Raw genomic sequence first — 19,595 nt, 5'->3', positions numbered from 1 at the left:
TGTAACCTCTCCTATTTCTCTCTAATTCTCTGTATGTAACCTCTCCTATTTCTCTCTAATTCTCTGTATGTAACCTCTCTTCTATTTCTCTCTCATTCTCTGTCTAACCTCGCTATTTCTCTCTGTCTCTGTGTCGCTCTCTCTCTCTCTCTCCCGCTCTCTGTCTACCTCGCTCGCTCTCTCTCTCCCTCTCTCTGTGTACATCGCTCTCTCTCTGTCTACCTCTCTCGCTCTCTCTCTCTGTCTACCTCTCTCGCTCGCTCTCTGTCTACCTCTCTCGCTCTCTCTTTGTCTACCTCTCTCGCTCTCTCTTTGTCTACCTCTCTCGCTCGCTCTCTGTCTAACCTCTCGATTTCTCGCTCGTTCTCTCTGTAACCTCTCTCGCTCTCTGTCTACCTCGATCGCTAACCTCTCTGTCTCTGTCTACCTCGCTCGCTCTCTGTCTACCTCTCTCGCTCGCTCTCTGTCTACCTCTCTCGCTCTCTCTCTGTCTACCTCTCTCGCTCGCTCTCTGTCTACCTCTCTCGCTCGCTCTCTGTCTACCTCTCGCTCGCTCTCTGTCTACCTCGATCGCTCGCTCTCTGTCTACCTCTCTCGCTCGCTCTCTGTCTACCTCTCTCGCTCGCTCTCTGTCTACCTCTCTCGCTCGCTCTCTGTCTGTCTACCTCTCTCGCTCGCTCTCTGTCTGTCTACCTCGCTCGCTCGCTCTCTGTCTGTCTACCTCGCTCGCTCGCTCTCTGTCTGTCTACCTCGCTCGCTCGCTCTCTCTGTCTACCTCTCTCGCTCGCTCTCTGTCTCTGTCTGTCTACCTCGCTCGCTCGCTCTCTGTCTGTCTACCTCGCTCGCTCGCTCTCTGTCTGTCTACCTCGCTCGCTCGCTCTCTGTCTGTCTACCTCGCTCGCTCGCTCTCTGTCTGTCTACCTCGCTCGCTCGCTCTCTGTCTGTCTACCTCTCTCGCTCGCTCTCTGTCTGTCTACCTCTCTCGCTCGCTTTCTGTCTACCTCGCTCGCTCGCTCTCTGTCTACCTCTCTCGCTCGCTTTCTGTCTACCTCTCTCGCTCTCTCTCTGTCTACCTCGCTCGCTCTCTCTCTCTCTCTCTCTCTCTCTACCTCTCTCGCTCGCTTTCTGTCTACCTCGCTCGCTCTCTCTCTCTCTCTCTCTCTCTCTCTACCTCTCTCTCTCTCTCTCTCTCTACCTCTCTCGCTCGCTTCTTGTCCTAGTCACTGGAACAGAATGATGAACTCTGCACAATGAATAGATTAAAGTTTAATCTGCACATTTTGAATAGGAGGCAGTGCAACCGTTGGTTCAGTGTTTCCCCATTGGAATCCAGTCATAATTACTCTGTCTGGCAGACATATTACATCTCTCAGGGTGGAGCGGAGTGGGAACACACACACACACACACACACACACACACACACACACACACAGTCGTAGGGGTCTATCTGGGCCAGGTTAATAAAATGGGGGTGTTTCTCCACAGTGCAGTTATTATTCATCCTTGCGTGAAGCGAGAGAAGGCCATACACCAGAGAAAATTTAATTTGCGTAACGCAGCATTTTAATCTCTGTGTGTGTGTGTGTGTGTGTGTGTGTGTGTGTGTGTGTGTGTGCAACTGTTCACCAGACCCACAGTTTGGTATGTATTGTTTTGAAGTTTGTTTCGGTACAGTGGAAGTGAAATGCCTACAGTTACTGTAGTTATTTCTGGTTTATTGAAGTGTTGGTCTTCCTGATTACAGATGTGATCTTTAGTCCTGTAAGGCCTGGTGACATCACCACCAGGAATAACAACACTTTGGATTCTCTTACATCAGAACTCCCCATTACTCATCAACCACTCTGACGTGCAGTATGTGTGTGAAATCCATATGGAAACTTGGCTCAGACATGGTTTAGGTCTGTGTGCTGTTTTCTTCCCAAGACAAGAAGGTGCTGACTTGTGTGACATAAAGGGGTTGTGTCTGTAGCACGGTACTTGTCCTCTCCCACTCTGGGGGGTCATGTGATGAGCTGTCACTGTTAAGTAGCTCTCTGTGACTCTGGAGGTCCATCTGTCTGTAGTAAACGCCACTCTGGGGGTCATGTGATGAGCTGTCACTGTTAAGTAGCTCTCTGTGACCCTGGAGGTCCATCTGTCTGTAGTAAACGCCACTCTGGGGGTCATGTGATGAGCTGTCACTGTTAAGTAGCTCTCTGTGACCCTGGAGGTCCATCTGTCTGTAGTAAATGCCACTCTGGGGGGTCATGTGATGAGCTGTCATTGTTAAGTAGCTCTCTGTGACCCTGGAGGTCCATCTGTCTGTAGTAAACGCCACTCTGGGGGTCATGTGATGAGCTGTCACTGTTAAGTAGCTCTCTGTGACCCTGGAGGTCCATCTGTCTGTAGTAAACGCAACACAAATGAAAGACAACTTTGGCTTTAGCTTGTGTCGTGTCTTTACTATCATTAAACTGAAGACATAGTTTTCATCAAAGATGCTCTGTAATAGTATTACGCGATCAACTGATTAATCATGTAAATGTAATTAACTAGGAAGTTAACTAGGAAGTCCTAAAATAACTTTTCAGATAATTTATCTGATCAATTAGTCTTCGGATTAATGAATTATTTACTTTACCTCACGTTAGTCTCATTCCAAACGTCATAAATTGTTGGTTATCTGCACAAACCCAGTCTTCACTATGAGTCATCCATACATCAATTGTCTTAAATCATTTATTTATTACTAACTAAGTAATTCACAGAAATGCATAAACAAACAGTAAATATGGTTACAAGAAATGATAGGAGAATGTGCCCCAGTGGGCTGAACCGGCATGGCGGCTTGTTAGACAAAAGGGGAAGTGGGGGTCGACTGAGAAGTCACTACAGAGTGATAATTATAACACTTGAAATGCTAATCCTTTACACATGAACGCTCACTCATTCGGGAACAATTACAATCAATATATCTCTTTACTCTGTGTGTCGTCTTGATCACTGGTGAAAAGTTTGTTTCTTTTGTAGAATTGTCCGTCTCTCTCTGTGTCTTGGTTATAGTGGATAGTTCAGAGTGACATTAATTTGTTTCGTTATAGAGTGGAGTTTCGGCGGTTGTCGTTCTTCGCGTTCAATGATACCGAATTCCTAGCTGCAGACCCGTAATTAATATCGAAGACTTGTTCTTATTCTGTCAGTATTGATAGACTAATAGTTTAACCACGTGGTATGGTTAAAACATTCAGCAATGGTCTACAACCTTTGTCCTCTCCTAATGGAGAAAAACATGGTCTGGTGATCATTTCTCAAAGTTGGGTTTTATTCGGAATGACAGAGAAAAGGGGCTGTCCCAGGAGGCCTGACCCTAACTGGGCTCAGGGGCGGTCCTCTGATTTAGTTCAAATCAAAAGGGAATTGTATTTTTCTTCATTAAACAGTCCAAAATCATATTACACAATTATACAAACAGTATCATACTCACTCATTCATCTTATACAACAATTAGATGTAAACCTCATATCTGAGGCTGTTATATAAACAGCGTTATGGTAATATGGACACACCGTCTCCCATAAGCTTCCCCAAGTTGTCACAAACGGACCAGTTCGTAGCTGGATTCTAGACCCCTCTTTTATACTTTCTCCGGAACATGAAATTTGTTCGTACCTCAAGTTCTGTGAGGTGGAAGGATTTCCTTTGTCCTCTATGAAAATTTACTCTCTCTATACTGTGTGTCCATGAGGAGATCCTCAGGAATTTACAACGTCTCTCTGACCACAGCAACCTAGTTGAAGGAGGAAAGGGGGAGGCAGGGAGACGGGGATGGGGCTTGCTATACCCAAAGAGGCCAACGTCATGACACTTGCTTCTATAGAGCGGGTACTCCCTATTTGCTGAAATGTGTGTGAGCGGACGAAATTCATAACGTCACTTGAGCTATTTGACAAGGTGCTGAAACCCCCTATTCTTCACAACAACTGACAATGGGTGCACATCCTCCACTATTAAACACATCATCCACTATTGAACACATCTCATCCACTATAAAACACATCATCCATTATAAAACACATCATCCACTATAAAACACATCATCCACTATAAAACACATCCTCCACTCTTGTCATTTCTTTGGCCAGAGGGGAGACGGTAGTTTTGTTGTTTGCTCCGGGGGAATACTGGGGTGACGACAGTGTAAATGTGTCTACCTGTTTGAGGTGTTGGCAGCTGCATAGGCTGTTCTGGTTGAGCAGTGGTGACACACTCTCTGTCCATTGTAGTTGTAATCTGCTGGGAAGCCAACATGTTCCCAACGTGAAGACTTTAAACGATGGAGCATCCTCCTGGTTGATCCAACTCTCTCCATCATACAGAGGCAGCTCCCGGCTGGGCCTCACAAAACGACAGTTGGAAATGCGTCCGTTGAGATGTTACAGCGTGGGCGAACAGGCTCCTGTTTTAATGGAATATCCTGAAATGTTTTTTCAGCTTAGATTTATTCAAGAGGCCGACAACGCAGCGTTGGCATATCGTATTGGCCTAGCGTTTACATTTTAAAAATATATATTTTTAATGTACTAGAGTTCACAGTGCAGACTGAACCGAGGTCCCCATACTGAACGGTTCGGTACTAATACATGTACTGGTACACCCCTAATGTGTGTGTGTAAACACTTCGTCCCTTAAAGACGCACATTGTTTTTGATCCATGTACAAATGTCTTGCGGTAGATGTCTTTGTCTTGCGGTAGACGTCTTTGTCTTGCGGTAGATGTCTTTGTCTTGCGGTAGACGTCTTTGTCTTGCGGTCGTCGTCTTTGTCTTGCGGTCGTCGTCTTTGTCTTGCGGTGGACGTCTTTGTCTTGCGGTGGACGTCTTTGTCTTGCGGTGGACGTCTTTGTCTTGCGGTGGACGTCGTTGTCTTGCGGTATGTCTTGTATCAGAGGTTGAAGAGATAATGAGTTATTTTGTGTTCTTCAGTTAAACCAACGGTGGGTAGTTCTAGCTTTAAATAACTCCATCCATTGTCTGAGCTACCTGTATGAATGACGCTATTCAGAGAAACGCAGTCGACCAACAGCTTTCATTATCAAACCTTACAGTATCTACATGGAGGCAGGGGGGCTTAGTGCCGTCAGTACCCAGGATGAAGGCAGCGATGCTAGGCATCGACACAGACATGGTCGTCTGTCTTAATCCAGAGCGCCATCCCTCCAGTAGGCTCTCTGTATAGAATGTGATTATCCTGACGTAGGCTCTCTCTATAGAATGTGATTATCCTGGCGTAGGCTCTCTCTATAGAATGTGATTATCCTGACGTAGGCTCTCTCTATAGAATGTGATTATCCTGGCATAGGCTCTCTATATAGAATGTGATTATCCTGGCGTAGGCTCTCTCTATAGAATGTGATTATCCTGGCGTAGGCTCTCTCTATAGAATGTGATTATCCTGGCATAGGCTCTCTATATAGAATGTGATTATCCTGGCGTAGGCTCTCTCTATAGAATGTGATTATCCTGGCGTAGGCTCTCTCTATAGAATGTGATTATCCTGGCGTAGGCTCTCTCTATAGAATGTGATTATCCTGACATAGGCTCTCTGTATAGAATGTGATTATCCTGGCGTAGGCTCTCTACAGAATGATTATCCTGGCGTAGGCTCTCTACAGAATGATTATCCTGGCGTAGGCTCTCTATAGAATGTGATTATCCTGGTGTAGGCTCTCTATAGAATGTGATTATCCTGGCGTAGGCTCTCTCTATAGAATGTGATTATCCTGGCGTAGGCTCTCTCTATAGAATGTGATTATCCTGGCGTAGGCTCTCTCTATAGAATGTGATTATCCTGGCGTAGGCTCTCTCTATAGAATGTGATTATCCTGGCGTAGGCTCTCTCTATAGAATGTGATTATCCTGGCGTAGGCTCTCTCTATAGAATGTGATTATCCTGGCGTAGGCTCTCTCTATAGAATGTGATTATCCTGGCGTAGGCTCTCTCTATAGAATGTGATTATCCTGGCGTAGGCTCTCTGTATAGAATGTGATTATCCTGGCGTAGGCTCTCTATAGAATGTGATTATCCTGACGTAGGCTCTCTATAGAATGTGATTATCCTGGCGTAGGCTCTCTCTATAGAATGTGATTATCCTGGCGTAGGCTCTCTCTATAGAATGTGATTATCCTGGCGTAGGCTCTCTCTATAGAATGTGATTATCCTGGCGTAGGCTCTCTCTATAGAATGTGATTATCCTGGCGTAGGCTCTCTCTATAGAATGTGATTATCCTGACGTAGGCTCTCTCTATAGAATGTGATTATCCTGGCGTAGGCTCTCTCTATAGAATGTGATGGGTCCGTCATGGTCTGGGGCGACGTGTCACAGCATCATCGGACTGAGCTTGTTGTCATTGCAGGAAATCTCAACGCTGTGCGTTACAGGGAAGACATCCTCCTCCCTCATGTGGTACCCTTCCTGCAGGCTCATCCTGACATGACCCTCCAGCATGACAATGCCACCAGCCATACTGCTCGTTCTGTTTGTGATTTCCTGCAAGACAGGAATGTCAGTGTTCTGCCATGGCCAGCAAAGAGCCCGGATCTCAATCCCATTGAGCACGTCTGGGACGTGTTGGATTGGAGGGTGAGGGCTAGGGCCATTCTCCCCATTAATGTCCGGGAACTTGCAGGTGCCTTGGTGGAAGAGTGGGATAAACATCTCACAGCAAGAACTGGCAAATCTGGTGCAATCCATGAGGAGATGCACTGCAGTACTTAATGCAGCTGGTGGCCACACCAGATACTGACTGTTACTTTTGATTTTGACCCCCCCTTTGTTCAGGGACACATTATTCTATTTCTGTTAGTCACATGTCTGTGGAACTTGTTCAGTTTATGTCTGTTGTTCAATCTTGTGTTCATACAAATATTTACACATGTTAAGTTTGCTGAAAATAAACTCAGTTGACAGTAAGAGGACTTATTTTATTTGATGAATCCTAGAAATTAAAATGACCAATTTGGAGATCAAATTATATTTCAACAAAATGTTTCAGGAATGGTAATCATATCTGTTTGTAACAACAAAGGATTTCAGAACATTCTGAGATGGTGTGTGTCGATATCCTCTTAATTGAGTTTTTGAGGTGGAACGACCGTATAAGGTGGTGGGAAACCGGACCAAACTGGTTTCTTTACAGGAAGAGTAATCACTTTAACCTTTGCGTTTTTGTTGATTGGAAGCAGCTGTCTCTCACACATTACAGGACATTGGAGGTTAACAGCAGGGCAACGGGGCTAATTACCTCAGCCCAGAGAGGATATAGTAGAGCTTTACACAGTGGACACACTCTCTCTCACTCACTCACTCACTCACTCACTCACTCACTCACTCACTCACTCACTCACTCACTCACTCACTCACTCACTCACTCACTCACTCACTCACTCACTCACTCACTCACTCACTCACTCTGTCTCTCTCTCTCTCTCTCTTTCTCTCTTTCTCTCTTTCTCTCACTCTCTCTTTCTCTCTTTCTCTCACTCTCTCACACACACACTGTATGTTGATGACACAGATAGATCTCTTGTATCTCCTCCCCAGGGTAGACCCAGTGTCTCCTCCCCAGGGTAGACCCAGTGTCTCCTCCCCCGGGTAGACCCAGTGTCTCCTCCCCCGGGTAGACCCAGTGTCCCTAGACCCAGTGTCTCCCCAGGGTAGACCCAGTGTCTCCTCCCCGGGTAGACCCAGTGTCTCCTCCCCCGGGTAGACCCAGTGTCTCCTCCCCCGGGTAGACCTAGTGTCTCCTCCCCCGGGTAGACCCAGTGTCTCCTCCCCCGGGTAGACCCAGTGTCTCCTCCCCCGGGTAGACCCAGTGTCTTCTCCCCCGGGTAGACCCAGTGTCTCCTCCTCCGGGTAGACCCAGTGTCTCCTCCTCCGGGTAGACCCAGTGTCTCCTCCTCCGGGTAGACCCAGTGTCTCCTCCCCCGGGTAGACCCAGTGTCTCCTCCCGGGTAGACCCAGTGTCTCCTCCCCGGGTAGACCCAGTGTCTCCTCCCCGGGTAGACCCAGTGTCTCCTCCTCCAGACCCAGTGTCTCCTCCTCCGGGTAGACCCAGTGTCTCCTCCTAGACCCAGTGTCTCCTAGACCCAGTGTCTCCTCCCCCGGGTAGACCCAGTGTCTCCTCCTCCGGGTAGACCCAGTGTCTCCTCCTCCGGGTAGACCCAGTGTCTCCTCCTCCGGGTAGACCCAGTGTCTCCTCCCCCGGGTAGACCCAGTGTCTCCTCCCCCGGGTAGACCCAGTGTCTCCTCCCCCGGGTAGACCCAGTGTCTCCTCCCCCGGGTAGACCCAGTGTCTCCTCCCCCGGGTAGACCCAGTGTCTCCTCCCCCGGGTAGACCCAGTGTCTCCTCCTCCGGGTAGACCCAGTGTCTCCTCCCCCGGGTAGACCCAGTGTCTCCTCCCCCGGGTAGACCCAGTGTCTCCTCCCCCGGGTAGACCCGTTGTAGCAGCTATCGACTCTGTGACATCCAACATTTCTACATTTGTGGATTACCACATTAATCCGATGGTTGAGAATCTCCCATTATGTCAGACACCACAGGTCACATGACCTCATTGATAGAGGGCTTAGGAAGGATACCAGAGGGCACCCTGCTGGCCACTTTTGATGTGGAGAGCTTGTACACTAACATCCCACACACTGGAGGCTTGCAGGAGCTGCAGCATGTCCTACAGCAGAGAGACTCCCCTTGCTCCATCCAATGACTGCTTCTTACAATTTACTGAACTAGTATTATCCCATAACTACTTTGTCTTTGAGTCAGACTTCTTCCAAATTTGGGGTGTAGCCGTGGGCTCCCCCTTTTCCCCCAACTATGCAAACCTGTATGTGGGACAATTTGAAGAAGCACTCCTTTATAAAACGGAGACACACCCCTTACTTTATAAAATAGTCCTATGGAAGAGATACATAGATGTCTTTGTGCTCTGGGAAGGAAGTCCGCAGGAACTAAATTAATTCCAAACTCTACTAATTGAGAGCTCTGAATACCTCAAATTCACCATGCAGACTGATGAGAGAAAAATAAACTACCTGGACTTATGGATCATCAAAGAGTGATGCATTACACACAGACTTATACACAAAGCCCACAGATCACAATACCCTGCTACATGGGGATAAAGGTCAAATGAAAAAGAATGATCTACCATAGAGCCAGTCATGCAGGGTTAAACCAATCTGTGGCCATCTGACAGATTTTGACAGCAATGCAACAAAAAAAAGACCGATAAATTGAAAATGAGAGGCTACAAGGACCAAACTCTTGATGCTGCAATGATTAAAATATCTCAAAAACCAAGAGAGGAATTACTAAAAACTCAACCAAAGAAGAAAAACAACACAACCGTCTTTTGCACTAAGAACACCAAGGGTTCAGTGAAAATGAAAGCAATCCTGATAAAGCACTGGCATATTCTGCAATCAGACAACAAAAATCACACACCTCTTCAAGGAACCCCCACTGGTGGTCTATAAGTGTGGTCGCAATTTTGGAGATAGTTTGGTGAGATCTGACATGCCCCCTGAGCCCACTCAGACACTCTTGGAGATAGTTTGGTGAGATCTGACATGCCCCCTGAGCCCACTCAGACACTCTTGACACCTAACCCAAATGGGAACGACAAACGTGGCTCATGAGCACAGTGCAATAGCACTATAAAACGTCTTTCTTCAGACACCCACATACAGGTCCAAAGATCCCTGTTAGGGGATCATCTCATGCAAGACCACGGGAGTCATCTACCTCATCACCTGTTCATGTGGAAAAGTCTACGTAGGACAAACGAAAAGACAATTTTAAAAAACGCATAGCTGGACCCCGCAGCTCAATCGGGTGTAAGAACATTGACTATCCAGGAGCAGCTCACTTTGTTGAAGCTAACCGTTCAATCTCCTCCCTCAAATACACAGGCATTGAGCATGTTGCTCTACCAAGGAGAGAAGGTAACATGGAGATCCTACTACAACAGGAGGGTTACTGGATATCCTGTCTAAAAACATTGACCCCTACTGGTCTGAATATTGACTTTGATCTCAGGCCGTTCTTAGGAACAAATCTTCTAAATGGATATTCTTTCTACAGCTTATTAGCGAACACCTAATATGTTCCCCCTGTTGATGATGCTCATTATACATTAAGGTTGAACCTAAATATTACATGTAACAAATATGAAATTAAATACGTAACAATTATGTGAAATTGAGTTAAACAATAATGTATGTTGATGCTAATTTGATGTACAATATTCCCTTATGTTTCTATATGATAACAAAAGCATCATATATTTAATATGCCATATACCTTTTTAAAATGTATTTGTATTTTTTATATACAGTTTCACCCCTGACTATTGTCATTGGTTGCACCAAACACACTGTTTGTCTACTTAACCTGGTTCAAGTGTTGGTGACATTACCTTGATAAAGGCACGGTGATGCCGAAACGTTGGTAAATACCAGTAAACTGCTGGGAGTTCATAGTCTGCAACGTTCTTTACTTTGATAGTTCATAGTTTATTTGCCTTTTAGTCAGCACCTCCACACAAACACATTTTCCTGGGTGTGCGCCAGCTCATGTTTTACACACACACACACACACACACACACACACACACACACACACACACAGAAACCGATAGGCCGAATCTCTGAAACCCACAACCCCAATCTCCCCAACCCCCAGTCAGTCAGACGGTCACATTGCGATATGAGAAACCACATCACATGGTTTATATGACTTATATTATGACTCAAATATTTCTGCTGTGTGTGTTCTTTTGGAGTTGTGAAAGAGGAATCAAATGTGTGATGAAGGAACACACCCTGATGAGTGACAGTCGTCACGCAGCGCCTCACAACACTGAGTGCTGACAATGACAAGTAATGCAGCCCCATCAGGTGACACACAGTACAATGCTGTGCAGGCATCTTAGGAGACATCTCCCCATAGCACTGATGACATGTGGGGGGAGGGGAGGCAGGGAGGGGGGGGGGGGGTGTGGTGCAGGGAGTTCATGGGACAGTTACCCAGCTCTAATCTGGAACTGGACTCCAACAATCACAAAGTCCCAGTGAGAGCTGCCACTGACCCAGTGAGAACTGGTCTTTGTTATGATGAAATAGAGCTAGACACCACAGTGGTGTCTAGCTCTACTATTTCATCATATCAAAAACCCAGTGAGAGCTTCCATTGTGGTGTCTAGCTCTACTATTTCATCATATCAAAGACCCAGTGAGAGCTGCCACTGTGGTGTCTAGCTCTACTATTTCATCATATCAAAGACCCAGTGAGAGCTGCCACTGTGGTGTCTAGCTCTACTATGTCCCTCGTAATGGTTTCTCAGAGAGCTTACTTCACTTTGGCTTTTGTGAGGAGACTGGAGGGCAGAGCCTGAGTCCCAGTTTGTGTTGATTCTCACTCTGTCCCTCTGTTCTGTCCTCATTAAACGTTGTTATGCACTGATTAACCTGTTGCGACGAGCAATCCCGTATCCGGGAGCGTAATTATAGCCTCAAGCTCATTACCATAACCATAACTATTCATGAAAATCGCAAATGAAATAAATATATTGGCTCACAAGCTTAGCCTTTTGTTAACAACACTGTCATCTCAGATTTTCAAAAAATGCTTTTCAACCATAGCTACACAAGCATTTGTGTAAGAGTATTGATAGCTATAGCATAGCATTAAGCCTAGCATTCAGCAGGCAACATTTTCACAAAAACAAGAAAAGCATTCAAATAAAATCATTTACCTTTAGAAGAACTTCGGATGTTTTCAATGAGGAGACTCTCAGATAGCAAATGTTCAGTTTTTCCAAAAAGATTATTTGTGTAGGAGAAATCGCTCCATTTTGTTCATCACGTTTGGCTAAGAAAAAAACACGAAAATTCAGTCATTACAACGGCAAACTTTTTTCCAAATTAACTCCATAATATTGACAGAAACATGGCAAACGTTGTTTAGAATCAATCCTCAAGGTGTTTTTCACATATCTATTCGATGATAAATCACTCGTGGCAGTTTGGTTTCTCCTCTGAACAAAATGGAAAAATGCACGCACCTGGAGATGACGCAATAGTTTTGACGGAGGACACCGAGCAGACACCTGGTAAATGTAGCCTCTTATGGTCAATTTTCCAAGGATATGCCTACAAATACGTCACAATGCTGCAGACACCTTAGGGAAACGACAGAAAGTGTAGGCTCATTCCTTGCGCATTCACAGCCATATAAGGAGACATTGGAACACAGCGCATTCAAAATCTGGCTCACTTCCTGTATGAAATTTAATCTTGGTTTCGCCTGTAGCATTAGTTCTGTGGTACTCACAGACAATATCTTTGCAGTTTTGGAAACGTCAGTGTTTTCATTCCAAAGCTGTCAATTATATGCATAGTCGAGCATTTTTTCGTGACAAAATATCTTGTTTAAAACGGAAACGTTTTTCATCCAAAAATGAAATACTGCCCCCAGAGGTTCAAGAGGTTAATACTGTAGACCATCATCATCATCATCATTGTGGTGGTCTGAGCTCTAACACCATGTATAGAGCTTTTAGGACTGTTTGTTTTCTTCAAAAGCCTTCAAGACTGAGTCAGAGCTGTTACTCTGTGTCTGTAGAAGTTGCCCTTTGTCACAGGTCCAAAATCAGCTTACTTACATAGCTTCCTTAACTTCTGTTAGGAGGAAAAATACCAACTGACCTTAAGTCAGTGTGTAAATGTAACTTCATTCTCCTCATGGGCTTAAGTGTCCTGACAAGCCCCAGAACTCACTGAGATATTATCACGTTGTTCCCACAGAGGTATTTCAGGAACGGACTGAAGTCATATCTGGGTTGCCTTGGGTAAGAACACACCGTCTTACTAATACAGAACAGAAGAGAGGAGAACAGGACAGAAGTCATATCTGGGTTGCCTTGGGCAAGAACACACTGTCTTACTAATACAGAACAGAAGAGAGGAGAACAGGACAGAAGACAATGGAACAGAGGAGTAGAACAGAACATTGTGTTTCTCTGTTGAGCTGTTCCTGTTGGGCTGCTACTGGCAGAACATCAGGTGTGCCTTCTACCTAATCCCCTGAGAGAGAACTTAAGGCAGGCAGTGTTGGTATATTGTAAATGTCTTCATGGTTTGCATCAGTGCCTGGGGAGGAGCCATCAAATCAAATTGTATTGGTCGCATACACATGGTGAGCAGATGTTAATGTGAGTGTAGAGAAATGCTTGTGCTTCTAGCTCCCACCATGCAGTAATATCTAACAAGTAATCTAACCTAATAACTACCTTATACACACAAGTGTAAAGGAATGAATAAGAATATGTAAATATAAATATATGGATGAGCGATGGCCGAAGGCAGGCAAGATGCAGTTGATGGTATAGAGTACAGTATATACATATGAGATGAGTAATGTAGGGTATGTAAACATTATATAAAGTGGCATAAGACCAATAAGGACTGTATTATCCCCCCGCTCCAGCAGCCTCCCTGCTGAGTGGTAAATCATCTGGGAGTATGGAGCAAAATATCAATTATTGACTTGGTCCCAGATCTGTCTTAGTCTGGTCCCAGAGCTGTGTTAGCCTGGTCCCAGATCTGTCTTAGCCTGGTCCCAGAGCTGTCTTAGCCTGGTCCCAGATCTGTCTTAGCCGGGTCCCAGATCTGTCTTAGTCTGGTCCCAGAGCTGTGTTAGCCTGGTCCCAGAGCTGTCTTAGCCTGGTCCCAGGTATGTCTTAGCGTGGTCCCAGGTATGTCTTAGCCTGGTCCCAGAGCTGTCTTAGCCTGTCTTAGCTGGTCCCAGAGCTGTCTTAGCCTGGTCCCAGAGCTGTCTTAGCCTGGTCCCAGAGCTGTCTTAGCCTGGTCCCAGAGCTGTCTTAGCCTGGTCCCAGAGCTGTCTTAGCCTGGTCCCAGATGTCTTAGCCTGTCTTAGCCTGGTCCCAGATCTGTCTTAGCCTGGTCCCAGATCTGTCTTAGCCTGGTCCCAGATCTGTCTTAGCCTGGTCCCAGATCTGTCTTAGCCTGGTCCCAGAGCTGTCTTAGCCTGGTCCCAGGTATGTCTTAGCCTGGTCCCAGGTATGTCTTTGCCTGGTCCCAGGTATGTCTTAGCCCGGTCCCAAGTATGTCTTAGCCCGGTCCCAGGTATGTCTTAGCCCGGTCCCAGGTATGTCTTAGCCCGGTCCCAGGTATGTCTTAGCCCGGTCCCAGGTATGTCTTAGCCCGGTCCCAGGTATGTCTTAGCCCGGTCCCAGGTATGTCTTAGCCCGGTCCCAGGTATGTCTTAGCCCGGTCCCAGGTATGTCTTAGCCCGGTCCCAGGTATGTCTTAGCCCGGTCCCAGGTATGTCTTAGCCCGGTCCCAGGTATGTCTTAGCCCGGTCCCAGGTATGTCTTAGCCCGGTCCCAGGTATTTCTTAGCCCGGTCCCAGTTACTGACTGTTTTCATCCCTTCTAATAAAGGAGATGAAGAGGTTTATGAACCAGGTAAAGGTCAAAGTGCTCATGGAGAAGCTCCAGAGATCATGGTGTTGTGGTCTGATCTTTAACACTTAATTTAACATGTGTCTGAGGATGTTGCTTTGTTCTCTGGGTCAGAAGGAATGTGTCGGAAAGGGTTCCCTTTGGGTCACAGCCAAAGTGTTTGGTTAGGTCTCACAACAACCCACCCAAAAGTTTTGGGAAAAAGTTTGTGAATCGTTGAGTTTTTGCAAAGAGGATTTTCTCTGCCCCCATGCCGAGGGCGTACCCATAATGCAACAGGACATACCCGTAATGCAACAGGACACCTTTGTTACCTTGGCACTGTGCCACTCCTCTCAACCTCTCTTCGAATCCCTTTGATTCCAGGAGAGTTTGACTACTGAAAAACTGTAGGCAGGGATGAAAGGATGAGGGGAGGAGAGAAGAGGAGTTTGCCTGCAAAGCGAATGCTGCATACGCTTCTTTCTTTTGAAAAAAAAACAACTTGTTTTATCGGCCGTGTCAAATTCACTGATCCACATCTCAACATCTGAGGGGAGTTTGGGGAGCGGGTGAATTGATTTTCCCTCCTTTATATTTAGTGGGAAGGATGAGGATGAATAATAATGAAAGAATGGAAGGTAGGAACGCTGAAGTAGAACTGAATAACTTAGTGCTAAAAAATATATAAAATACATCAGAGGATGTTATTAAACGTTGTTAACCTTAATGTCTTCATGTTTATTTCATGTCTTATTATCTGTTGAAACGTCCCCTCAGGCCTGTCTGTGATGACTAAGTTACAAAGCCACAGAAAGACTAATAGAATGGAATGATTAAGATTAGGAACTAATTATATATTTTCCCCTTATCTGTATACTTCTATCTCTCTCTTCTCTCCCTCTCACTCCTTCCTTCCTCTTCTCCCCCTCTCACTCCTTCCTTCCTCTTCTCACCCTCTCACTCCTTCCTTCCTCTTTCTCCCTCCTTCCTTCCTCTTCTCCCCCTCTCCCCCTCCCCCTCTCACTCCTTCCTTCCTCTTCTCCTTCCCTTCTCCCCTCTCCTTCCCTTCCTTCCTTCCTTCTCTTCTCCCCTCTCCTACCTCTTCTCCCCTCTTCCTTCCTTCCTTCCTCACCTACCTCTTCTCCCCTCTCCTCCTCCTTCCTTCCTCTTCCTCCCCTTCTCTTCTCACTCCTTCCTTCCTCTTCTCCCCCTTCTCCTTCCTTCCTCTTCTCCCCCTCTCACTCCTTCCTTCCCTTCCTCTCCTCCTTCCTTCCTCTTTCCCCTCTCACTCCTTCTTTCCCTTCCTCACTCCTTCCTTCCTCTTCCCCTCTCACTCCTTCCTTCCCTTCCTTCCTCTTCCTCTTCTCCCCCCTCTCCTCTTCTTCCTCTCTTCCTTCCTCTTCTCTCACCCTCCCCCCTCTCTTCCTCCTCCTTCCTTCCTCTTCTCCCCTTCCTTCCTTTCTTCTCCCCTCTCACTCCTTCCTCTTCTTCCTCACCTTCTTCTCCCCTCTCACTCCTTCCTTCCTCCTTCCTTCCTCTTCCTCTTCTCCCTCTCACTCCTTCCTTCCTCTTCTCCCCCTCTCACTCCTTCCTTCCTCTTCTCCCCTCTCACTCCTTCCTCCTTCCTCTTCTCCCCCTCTCACTCCCTTCTTCTTCCTCTTCTCCCCCCTCTCACTCCTTCCTTCCTCTTCTCCCCCTCTCACTCCTTCCTTCCCTTCTCCCCCTCTCACTCCTTCCTTCTCTTCTCCCCTCTCTCCTTCCTTCCTCTTCTCCCCCTCTCACTCCTTCCTTCCTCTTCTCACCCTCTCACTCCCCTTCCTTCCTTCCTCTTCTCCCCTCTCACTCTTCTTCCTCCTCCTCCTCTTCTCCCCTTCTCACTCCTTCCTTCTTCCTCCTCTTCTCTACCTCCCCTTCTCACTCCTTCCTTCCTCTTCTCCCCTCTCACTCCTCCTTCCTTCCTCTTCTCCCCTCCCCCTCTCACTCCTTCCTTCCTCCTCTCCCCCTCACTCCCATTCCTCTTCTCCCCTCTCACTCCTTCCTTCCTCTTTCTCTTCCTCTTCTCCCCCTCTCACTCCTTCCTTCCCTTCTCTTCCTCCTTCCTCTCCCCCTCTCACTCCTTCCTTCCCTTCATTCCTTCCTTCCTCTTCTCCCCTCTCACTCCTTCCTTCCTCTTCTCCTTCACTCCTTCTTCCTCTTCTCCCCTCTCACCTACCTCTTCCCCTTCTTCTTCTTCCCTTCTCTCACTCCTTCCTTCCTCTTCTCCCCCTCTCCTCCTCCTTCCTCTTCTCCCCCTCTCACTCCTTCCTTCCTCCTCCCCTCTCACTCCTTCTTCCTCTTCTCCCCCTCTCACTCCTTCCTTCTCTCTTCTCCCCCTCTTCCTTCTTTCTCCCCCTCTCACTCCTTCCTTCCTCTTCTCCCCCTCTCACTCCTTCCTTCCTCTTCTCCCCCTCTCACCTTCCTCTTCTCCCCCTCTCACTCCTTCCTTCCTCTTCTCCCCCTCTCACTCCTTCCTTCCTCTTCTCCCCCTCTCACTCCTTCCTTCCTCTTCTCCCCCTCTCACCCTCCTCCTTCTTCTTCCTCTTCTTCCCCCTCTCACTCCTTCCTTCCTCTTCTCCCCCTTCCTTCCTCTTCTCCCCCTCTCACTCCTTCCTTCCTTCTCTTCCTTCCTTCCTCTTCTCCCCTCTCACTCCTTCCTTCCTCTTCTCCCCCTCTCACTCCTTCCTTCCTCTTCTCCCCCTCTCACTCCTTCCTTCCTCTTCTCCCCCCTCTCCTCCTCTTCCCCCCTTCCTTCTTCTCCCCCTCTCACCTCCTTCCCTTCTCCTCTCCTCCTTCTCTTCTCCCCCTCTCCTCCTTCCTTCCTCTTCTCCCCTTCTCCTCCTTCCTTCCTCTTCTCCCCCTCTCACTCCTTCCTTCCTCTTCTCCCCCTCTCACCCCCTTCCCTTCCTTCCTCTTCTCCCCCTCTCTCCCCCTCTCTTCCTTCCTTCCTCTTCTCCCCTCTCACTCCTTCCTTCCTCTTCTCCCCCTCCTTCCTCCTTCCTCTCCTCTTCCTCTTCTCCCCCTCTCTCCTTCCTTTCCTTCCTCTTCTCTTCTCACCCTCTCACTCCTTCCTTCCTCTTCCCCCCTCTCCCTTCCTCTTCTCTCCCCCTTCCTTCCTCTTCTCCCCCTCTCACTCCTTCCTTCCTTCCTCTTCTCCCCTCTCCTCCTTCCTTCCTCTTCTCCCCCTCTCTCTTCCACTCCTTCCTTCCTCTTCTCCCCCTCTCACCTCCTTCCTTCCTCTCCTCTTCTCCCCTCTCACCTACCTCTTCTCCTTCCTTCCTCTTCTTCTCTCCCCTTCTCACTCTCCCCCTTCCTTCCTCTTCTCACTCCTTCCTTCCTCTTCTCCCCCTCTCACTCCTTCCTTCCTCTTCTCACCCTCTCACTCCTTCCTTCCTCTTCTCACCCTCTCACTCCCTCCTACCTCTCTCTCTCTTTCTTTCTTTACCAAGTTATAAAGAGTAATATAATTATTTTTCCCTTCCTCTCCTCCAGAGATGGCGTGGCGGTGGGTCCTGGCTGCCATCTTGGCGACGTTGTCTCTCTCCCTCCTCGGCTCCGCCTACGACGAGTTCACCTCCGACACCCTCATCAACAACGTAGTCCAGGACCCAATCACCAGCCGGCTGTACGTGGGCACGGTCAATGCCCTCTACCAACTGGACCAATCCCTGCACCCCGAGGCACACACCAGAACAGGACCCGAACTGGACAACCGCCAGTGTACCCCGCCCGTGACTTCCTGCGAGGAAGCCGTGGAGACAGACAACCATAACAAACTGCTCCTCATCCATCCATCCAAAGACACCTTGATAGTGTGTGGGAGTCTGTACAGAGGAATCTGTTCTCTGAGGAACCTGTCTAATGTGGAGCAGCTGCTGTACTTCAGCGATACGAAAGGAGAGAAGTCGTACGTGGCCAGTGCTGAGGAGAGTGTGTCGGTAGTAGGGGTCATGTCTTACTACTTCAACAAGGACAAGGGGAACTTCACTGTCTTCCTGGTAGGTGGACGAACCGCACCGTGATATATCACAGTAATAATAATGTCATTTAGCAGACACTTTTATTCAAAGCAACTTGTATAAATGTTTTACGTATTGGGTGGTCCCCGGAATCAAACCCACTATCCTGGCGTTGCAATCGCAATGCTGATGTTGTATTGGGATTTAAAATTGTAAAGGTACTAGATAATTGAATTTCCCATGTTCTGTTCCCTCGGTCTCGTCCGAGGTGTGTAAAGGTTATGTCAGCCACGACAGCACCAAGCCGAACCATGTATTTACTTCCTGGTCACCATGGTAACTTGTATTTGCCCCTCTCTGTTCTCTTCAGGTGGCTAAGGGCTATGGCAGTCATGACAGCACCAAGCTGATCAGCACCCGTATCCTCCAGGTCCATAGTGACTGGGTGATGTTCGACAGCATCATCGAGGCCTCGGCCGTCCAGTCCAACCCCTTCACGCTGCGCTACCTCCATGACTTCAGACACGTCTTCAAGGTGAGAGAGACGGAGAAACCCCTTTTACACACACAGCAGTGTGAAACATCTCCTCAGGGCCTGTATGTGAATACAACGTTACAAAGAGACTGAAAGATGAATAATGATTCATGGAACTCATTCTCTTCTACCTCACTCTTTTTCTCTTTTCCACTTTCTCTCTCCTCTATTTCCATCTCTCGTCTTCCAGGACGAGGGCTTTGTCTACTTCCTGTTCTCCAGAACCCTGGGCGCCCAGGATTCAGGAACCAAGAACTTCACCTTTATCTCCAGGATGTGTGAGAACGACCACAACTACTACTCGTACACAGAGCTCCAGCTGAACTGCAGCGCGGGGAACAAGTACAACAAGGTTCAGGCAGCCTACGTGACCCTCCCAGGAGAAGCCCTGGCCAAGAATATGAGCTCCTCTGGCTGGTACGGACCGGTTGGAGCCCAGGATAAGGTATCTATTTATTTTCCCCCTCTAACAATTTAAACTTAATCCACTAACCAGTTCAATTCTATACCCAAATTCAATGATATAACCCCTAATAGAATTGCCCTAAGGGGACAA

General features: G+C 47.4%; 1 protein-coding gene across 1 annotated transcript in view; it reads left to right on the top strand.

Annotated features, from left to right (window-relative positions):
* Positions 1-19,595, top strand: part of LOC115117947 (plexin-B2-like) — a 185,743-nt gene that overhangs the window by 105,507 nt on the left and 60,641 nt on the right. Inside the window, exons 2-4 of the mRNA XM_065021375.1 lie at positions 18,038-18,543; positions 18,875-19,039; positions 19,230-19,484. Of these exons, the coding sequence (XP_064877447.1) occupies positions 18,040-18,543; positions 18,875-19,039; positions 19,230-19,484 (924 nt within the window). The 5' untranslated portion in view covers positions 18,038-18,039. The remainder of the gene's footprint in view (positions 1-18,037; positions 18,544-18,874; positions 19,040-19,229; positions 19,485-19,595) is intronic.

The sequence above is a fragment of the Oncorhynchus nerka genome, linkage group LG8 (genome assembly GCF_034236695.1).
Source record: "Oncorhynchus nerka isolate Pitt River linkage group LG8, Oner_Uvic_2.0, whole genome shotgun sequence".
Lineage (NCBI taxonomy): Eukaryota > Metazoa > Chordata > Actinopteri > Salmoniformes > Salmonidae > Oncorhynchus > Oncorhynchus nerka.
Note: the sequence above shows the minus strand (reverse complement) of the source record. Positions and strands in the feature narration are given on the sequence as shown.